At 38.5% G+C, this 8,196-nt stretch overlaps 1 protein-coding gene across 2 annotated transcripts; it reads right to left on the minus strand.

Moving 5' to 3' along the window:
- Positions 1 to 539: 539 nt before the first annotated feature.
- On the minus strand, positions 540 to 6,066 carry LOC111864852 (oocyte zinc finger protein XlCOF19-like). 2 transcript variants are annotated; one of them, XM_023852409.2, is made up of 3 exons: positions 5,824 to 6,066; positions 3,725 to 3,879; positions 540 to 1,948 (listed from the first exon to the last, which is right to left on the minus strand). In XM_023852409.2, the coding sequence occupies exons 2-3, from the start codon at positions 3,845 to 3,847 to the stop codon at positions 1,094 to 1,096; spliced, it is 978 nt and encodes a 325-aa protein (XP_023708177.1). In that variant the 5' UTR covers positions 3,848 to 3,879; positions 5,824 to 6,066; the 3' UTR covers positions 540 to 1,093. The 2 variants fall into 2 exon arrangements, with proteins under 2 accessions (XP_023708177.1, XP_023708176.1); XM_023852408.2 differs by having other exon boundaries at positions 5,774 to 6,065.
- Between the last annotated feature and the right edge of the window lie 2,130 nt (positions 6,067 to 8,196).

Raw genomic sequence — 8,196 nt, forward strand, 5'->3', positions numbered from 1 at the left:
TGCACATTGATACTGTTTCTTCCAACGGAAGATTTCATTAGTTTCATCTTTGGAATGAAATTCCATTTCAGGTCGAGAATATATTTACGTTTTGGACAAACTGGATAAACATCAACACACTTGCAAGCGACTCGATCTGGTCTGAGTCCACCTACGGGATCTTAAGCTACATATTTCTCCTGTGCATAGACGCAGAAATGTGACGTCAGTGAAATCGCGGCCCAGGGACTCTCCTATGGCGAGCCATAGAAATATAAACGGAGGGAAGGAAACAACAGTGGACATGCACATAGCTACTAACGGGGAAAATCTGATGCGGACCAGTAATTAATTTATCCTTTAAAAATAATAGCAGTTAGGATGCAAAATAGAGACTGAGAGGACAGAAAGAAGATGTTAAAATTCGTTACACTGGAATAATGAAAGCAGTCACATCAAGTAAATATCAGTTAAATAAAACATATATCAATATTTCGACACGGACCAGAGAAATCACACAAGAAAACTGAATCTGAATGTGAATATATTATTAACAAATATTATATTATAAATCTAATATAGTACTAATCAGGCTTCAAAAAACAATACTGATTTAATACACTTAAAGATGTGAAGTTAATTGTGAAAAATTAATGAAGTCAACAGAAAACATTAAATATTTGAAACCAAATGCTGAACACAACTTCATACAATGAACAGAGGAGAATGATGTGTGAATATTCCTGTTAGTAATCTATCACACAGTAAAACGTTCAGGTTCTGTAACCAGGTAAATTCTTGAAGCAAAATATGTTATTTTAAACACAATAATTCCGTTTATGCAATAAACATTTTCATAGAAATGCAAAATAAAAGAATGTCTCTATAGACTCGCACTGTCTCGATGATTGGATGTTTTCTTGCACACATTTAAGCGAAAAGGTTATCCCTAATGTTATTCCATGTGATGATTGTTAGTTTTCCGCCACGAGTGAACATTCCCTTCAATATCTCACGATCATGCTTGTTCTGAACTGCGTGATTTGAGATGCATATTCAGAACGAGGCGGAGAGTGAACCTTTTCTTGCACAATTTTCACGAGAAATGCCGTTCTCAACTGTGCACCCTCAGATGATTCTTCAGGATATCTCTATTAGCGAAAGTTTTCTTACACACATCGCACGAGAACGGTCGCTCTCCTCTGTGTGCACTGAGATGCCTGTTTAAGGTAGATCCCTGTGTGAAAGTTTTCTTACACAATTTGCATGAAAAAGGCCGTTCTCCATTGTGCACCCTCAGATGATTCTTCAGGCTAGTGCTATGAGTGAATGTTTTCTCACACACTTCGCAAGAAAATGGTCTTTCTCCACTGTGTATTCTGAGATGGATATTTAGGTGATAAAGCTGAGTGAACCGCTTCTTACACACATCGCACGAGAATGGTCGCTCTCCTCTGTGTGTCCTGAGATGCCTGTTTAGGTGAGAGCGCTGGGCGAACGCTTTCTTACAAACTTTGCACAAAAAAGGCCGTTCTCCACTGTGAATTCTTAAATGTTTGTTTAGGTTAGAGCGCTTGGCGAACTTTTTCTTACACACTTCGCAAGAAAATGACCGTTCTGCAGTGTGCACTCTGGTATGGTTGTAGAAAGTAGAGTGACTTGTTAACTTCTTCTTGCAATTTTCGCAAGATAAAGACTCACTGCGACCCCTTGATCCTTTTACTGCACTATGCTTAGGAGTTAACGATGTGACACACTTTTCACAACGAGACATTGTTTCTCTGTTACTTCCACTTGCATGTACCAACAAATTATTCCCAGGAGACCATGACTTCTTACATATCTCGCAAGAATAGAAGTTTTCTTCTCTGTTTAACAATTCTGCTCCCTGTTCACGACAAAGTTCCTTGGCATTAAAATCCTTATTTTCATGTGTTGCTTCAAAATTTGCTGCATTTAATTTAATATTCTGAAAAAAAAAACAGAAATGCTATAAGAACCCGCAGTGGAGTTGGGCTCGGAAACATTTTCCAGTAATACACTCGACACCATTACAAATACTGTTACACAAGGAGAAACCAAAATGACATTGTGTTCCAGCTTGATCCCCAAATTTACTAATCCAAACGTAAATATCTCTAAGCAAATTCTAGCATTCGTCTGCCAGTTTCAGTGGAAATGTTGCGTGCGTCTTACTCCATGCTACGCATTGGTTAACCGAATCAATTATACTGGTCCTGCCATTGACTGGAATTAATGACAAGTTAAGAGTCATCCTATGACTTATATGTCTAACAATTTGACCGGAATATTTCTTGAAATTCTTACTGGTACAGAGCACGTTCAAGCGTGTGTAAATGATATTTCCGTACATAAATTTACATTGCAGGATCCTGTTGCACTGCACAGGTCTGACTCTGCGTTTTCCTTTAATGCCGTCTATGTGCAACTTCGGCGACAATTACAAACCCTACATGTTTCGGCCCTCTTCACGTGTACAAGGAATCTGCTGCTCACTGTAAAACCGTTTTATGTCTTATGCAGTTGCCTCAATTTACTTCTGATAACATTCGTTAATTATCTGTTCTAAATTTGGTGTCATTATATCTCTACGTCTTTCGCTTTATTTGTAATATGCAATGTGTTATGTTAGAGCTTTGTTTTGAGGTACATATTTATATTCAGTTAACGTATATGTGGTATTCCACGTATTTACGTTATTGTTGATTTGTTGCCTGTGACTGTCTGGGCTGTTATTGTTTGTGATGGTAGTCCTTAATGTTTCTCCGGTGTAAGAGTTTCCTGACGTTGGTGATGTTGCTTCTAAGATGTAGTGTGTGTTGTGTGCTGCTCTCTTGTGTTTGTTTCATGTAATGCTTTGAATGTGAAATACGTGTTTCGATGTAATTCAAAATAACACTGGAATATATCACTTCATATATTACAGATTAAGCAAACACGTGCAGGTCAGGAAACCAAAGGGAATGCAGATGGCTAAACCACATAACTGGAATTAATCCGAGGGAAACATAAGAGAAACAAAAAACATTACAGTGACAGTAGATTCCTTAATGAGAACAACTTGTGGATGTGAAAATGGTCAATTAGAACGAGATATTATATAAGAAAGAACGACGGTTGAATTGTAACCGAAGTTGCATACAGACGGCATGAAACAAAGTTATAGTCACTTATTCTTGTACATTTGCAAAAATCTTGGATTGCCTTGATAATTAAAAATTTTTATCCTGTGATTATAAGTCTGGATTTTATTAATTTATATTAATAATATAACTACGCACCTCTCTTCAATTTAGTTGCATCTGAAAAGCGTTGCTACTTTAAGAAGGAGACGGCCCGTGTTATTTGGAACTGGGGGAAACATATGCATAGCGTATATTTGTGCTGAAACCTTTAGGAACGTAGCCTCGTAGAACACAAAGAGAGAACTACGAGTGTAATAAGAGACTGGATATTAGCGGAACAAATTTTGGGATGTGTCTTAAATTGAAGTGAATTCCTGTTGTGCCTAAGTGTTTTGAAATTTCGGTTGTAACATGAAGGTCAGTAAGGCTACGTGGAAAGGAAGCTTATAGAGATCCATCGCACACGGAGTGAACTGCAATGAATATAAGTGCACATGATGTAGTTACCTGGCACATAAACTTTAGATGAAGACAATTGGAGAACGTGACAACAAAATGTGTTTCTGTTATATATTTATAATTGAAAACACAACACTTACAGCCTGATTCCTCAAAGCAGGTAATGTCCAGTCAACTCGTGTCAGAATTACTTTTGGGACTCGAGTTGCTAAGGAATGCAATGTCCTTCGCAATCTCGCAAGGCGTTCTTCTTCACTTGCCATTCTTCTCTTGTTAATCTTCTCCTTCTGTTGTTCTGTGGCGAACACACATAAAGTTTAGACGCTGACACAATGCAATGATATACGTCACTCCGACGTCAGAAAATGAAGCAATAAAATTTGATATGATATTCCAATACAAGAATCGGAAACTTTACACCCCTGTCCTTGACAATTCCCGTTTTTCTAAATTAAATAAAGAAAATTCAATTGCAATGCGTATTTACATATGAATACATTTTTCAACAGGTTCTATTGCGATGCACTGAAGCGCAGTTAGTAAAAATTAACTGCTTTCATAGGCCAATTTTTTTCAGTCTTATCGCAAGATATATGAAAAAGAGCCGTTGAGGAGTTAAATGTTGAAATGATGTTATTAAGCAGCTGTTCGAAGACAAATTTCAAGTTAAGTTGATCCGGAATAGCTCTGTCTTTATACAGAGGGGCTGAAGGCGGACACCTGGGGTTCTATCCCCGACAGGAGCATGATACTTTTCTCTATTCCACTGCCTGAACACCGGGCCTGAGACCCACCCAGACTCTAGTCTACTTGGTAGAGGAGGATATTTCCACGGAGGTAAATGGGCCAAGTCTTGGAGCTGATCACTCGACTTCATTTAGTGCCGATTTGAGAAACGGTGGAGATATCCCTCCATTCCCACATGTACATTCATGATTTACTGCTTGATTAATTAAACACAGAGACAGCGTTACCTTTTTCTACTATATAATTGAATATACGAATAAAAATTGGAAACATCAACATTAAAATCTACGTTACATGTAACTTTCTTCGGTCACCCACACATCCCACTGAACCACTAGCGTACAGAACAAATACTGCAATTCTACGCATATTTTCTACATTTTTTGTTCATTTGTCACTCGATTTCTTTCAATTTACATAATCCTTCAGCGGCAATATGGCCCTGATAAAGGCTGATTCGACTCCAAGGCCATAGTGCCCTTGGAAGGATTCCATCGGTAAATACGCTGAGAAGTATTTACATATTTTTTTTATATAATACATTTTCACATTACTTATTTTTTTAACATCTCATCGGACGTTCATTTCAGAAATGCATGCCTTACATATTGTTTAGAAAACACGGATTTGGATTAGCAGCAGAAAATTTTCTATTGTTCTGAACCTAGTCACGTAAAAATAGAAGATGGGCAGTAAATTCTTTCACCTGAAATATTTCTTAATCCTCCACTAATTACAGCAACACTGTACTGATACTGTGGGTTACTACTTCGAGCGACTATCATAATATAATGGAGCATGTAGACCCGTTACTGAATAACGCCTTCGCAAACAATCAGTTTCCCACGGTAACGAGTCCGCGCGCAACAATACAGAAACTGTTGTAAACGATGATTTTTGTGCTGTCCGTCCTGAAATATTATAAGGAGAATAACTGGAGCTAGAGTTCACCTGTAAACATGGTACAGAGTTACATGGACTGACCCGTGTGTATCAAAACACAATACACTTGGAAGCAGATATTCATGTCTCACCGGTCACTAATGTAAATAAAACAGAGCGGGGATATATTATCTATAGGAAATTACATACATATAGAATGTTAATCCCTATCAATATGACGAGCGATTGTTCGCTTCAATCATTGTTTCATGTATATGAAATGTTGTGAACAAGGACCGAGGAATCGGAATTTTCTTTTGAGCGAATGAGAATTAAAAATGTAGGTCCTATTTCACGGCTACAAAGTATTTCTTAATTATGAAAATGTCCGTTCAATAATGTTTAGGGAAATAATTGTAGCTTCTCCTGAGAATCATATAAAACCTATAATATTTCCTTTACCCAAAACGTAGATTTCCTACAGGGCTAAAGGTCGTAATATACTCGTACATACAGATTGTTAAATATAATTAAATGCTTTAAGAATGTAAAGTACTCACTAAAATGAGCGAATATTCCCAGTCTAATGTGTCCAAAAACCAGTGCTTACTCAGATATGGGCGATGTTGATCTGATCCCAAAACCGGTTCTGCAAGTGGATCCCATGCATTTCAAAACGACATTCAGCTCTTCGGCGCACAGAAGTGCGCACTCTGCCCGAAATTCCTAGCTTCACTCCAATCCCCTGACGGGCATTCTGTGCTCGTTGCTGTTGTCAGGACCTCCGCATGTTACCACTCTTCAAAGAAAATCTGGATGTGTTGGGGTCTGAAAATGTAGAGAAAATAAGGTGGTGCCCTACCAACAATGAATGACAAATCTGATCGTTTTGAAGAGGCACATGTTACAGGAGTAACCGGTAGATCACTCACAAAACAAAGACTGTGCACTGCACCTGCTAGTCTGCTAGGAAAGACAATGGGTCTTAAGATTCCATCATTTAAGGCGCCCACTTAAACCCTGGCACCGATATTTGTACAAATATTGATTCCTGGAAACATGTTGTCGGGGCCCTGTTTTATTCATTTAATTGGGTACTATACACCTTACGGTTTTTAACATCACCCTCTGTAACTTAGTGTATGTTACCATGCCCCACCACTCCCTACTTCCTGCTGCGTCCCATTCCTTCTAACCATAGCTTCACCATCTTCTACTCCCTTGTCCTCCTTCATTGTCATGGTTTCCTCTGTCCGTTCCATTGCTCTCTCTGTCTCTCCAGGGTAGCAGCAAACAGCGTTTTTCGGCCAAATACGTTTGTATTTAATTAGCTACATAATTTGTTTCTGAGCAGCACAATCGACGGTGCCCTGGATTTCGTTTTGTAAAAAACTGTAATTTCCCTTGGACTGTACCTGTATTATTATTGTTATTATATAACATGCATAACTAAGCAGTGAGGCGATAAACATCTCACAAAAGCGCACTTAAACATATGACGGATATTTGTGGCTTTTTGCTAGTTAACACTCAGCGCGACAATGGACTGGCGAGGTAGAAATCACATGTGACACGTTTTCTATGTGAATTTCCGTATGCAACAATAGGACTGTGTTCTGCTTGCATGGTCGATGAGGAGGCTATATAACAGCAGTTACAAATACAACCGTTTTAAATTACACAGTTCTGAGTTCTCGGTGGGAGATATGTACGGAAATTTCGTCGTGTGAAGATCTGGCGTGATTAGAGGACTTCATTCATGTACAATATGTGCTGAGTCAATGAAAATGTTGTAGAACCTGTGTTTTGGTTGTGGTACCAGGAGAGGACTTGGTGTGCGTGTGTGTAACAGCGATAGCGCTGTGATTACGTGTATTTATTAGTGGTGCGTATAATGACTAAATAAACCCATTCATTAATCCTTAACCAATGCGTTATTAGTCACTAATACACGTGACAATATTTTTATTAGCAAATTACTTACATAAATTCGTCCAGTCATTTTTCGTATTTTATTTACTTGCCTTCCTTTGTGTGAGACATCACCCAATTTGACCTACGCCCACTTCAGCCGTAACAGCTTCCACCTTGTCCAGCTGAAGAAGGGGGGGGGGGAAGCCATGATGGCCCTGAAAAANTCTGGAGTATTTTGATGTTGGTTGGTTTCGCGCATCCCCATAATTCTATACCATATGTCCATATGGGTTTTAGTATGACTTTGTATATGATTAGTTTGTTATCTAGAGACAGTTTGGATTTTTTGCCAATAAGCCAGTTCATTTTATTTGTTTTAATGTTGAGCTGTAGTTTTTTTGCCTTTATGTGCGCTTTCCACGTTAGCTTCTGATCAAGGTGTAGACCCAGGTACTTGACTTCATTTTTCCGAGGGATAAATTCACCGTTTAACATCGGTTGTGGGCTTTCTGTGGATCTAGTTGTGAAGTTTATATGGACAGATTTGTCATTGTTGACTTTGATTTTCCATTTGTTGAGCCAATGTTGTAGGATGTTGAGATGGTTCTGAAGCTTTTTGGAAGCAGCTATGGGATTCTGGTCCAGCGCCAAGATCGCAGTGTCGTCAGCGAATGTGGCCATGGTGGTCTCATTGGCGGTAGGTATGTCAGCTGTATACAGAAGGTACAAGAGCGGACCCAAGACACTGCCTTGTTAGAGTGAATTTACTGACTACACAACACGTATTTTATTATCACTACATGTTTCGAACTCAAGAGGTCATCCTCAGTTGTACGAACTCGGATGTTTAATTACACGCGGTCACATTCGCTTTTTACTCATTCGACCCTGTATCTTATCCAGACTTACGCTCAATAATATATTAAGTTCTTTTATAAAATACAAGTTAAAATATCTTTCTAATTTAATTGTTAAAAGTTAAAATTTCCTGAATCAAAGTTCAATTCATGTCACTGGTCACACTTTCACTTACACCTGTTTTGCAGTTTCATCTCACTCACACTCACCA

This window comes from Cryptotermes secundus, unplaced genomic scaffold (assembly GCF_002891405.2).
Source record: "Cryptotermes secundus unplaced genomic scaffold, Csec_1.0 scaffold1914, whole genome shotgun sequence".
In the NCBI taxonomy this organism is placed as follows: domain Eukaryota; kingdom Metazoa; phylum Arthropoda; class Insecta; order Blattodea; family Kalotermitidae; genus Cryptotermes; species Cryptotermes secundus.

Excerpts from the sequence above, each read along its gene's own strand:
- LOC111864852 (XM_023852409.2), bottom strand. The coding sequence starts at position 3,847 with ATGGCAAGTGAAGAAGAACGCCTTGCGAGATTGCGAAGGACATTGCAT. Across the intron at positions 1,949-3,724 it reads CTGCTTTGAGGAATCAGGCT|AATATTAAATTAAATGCAGC; the intron begins GTAAGTGTTGTG and ends TTTTTTTTTCAG.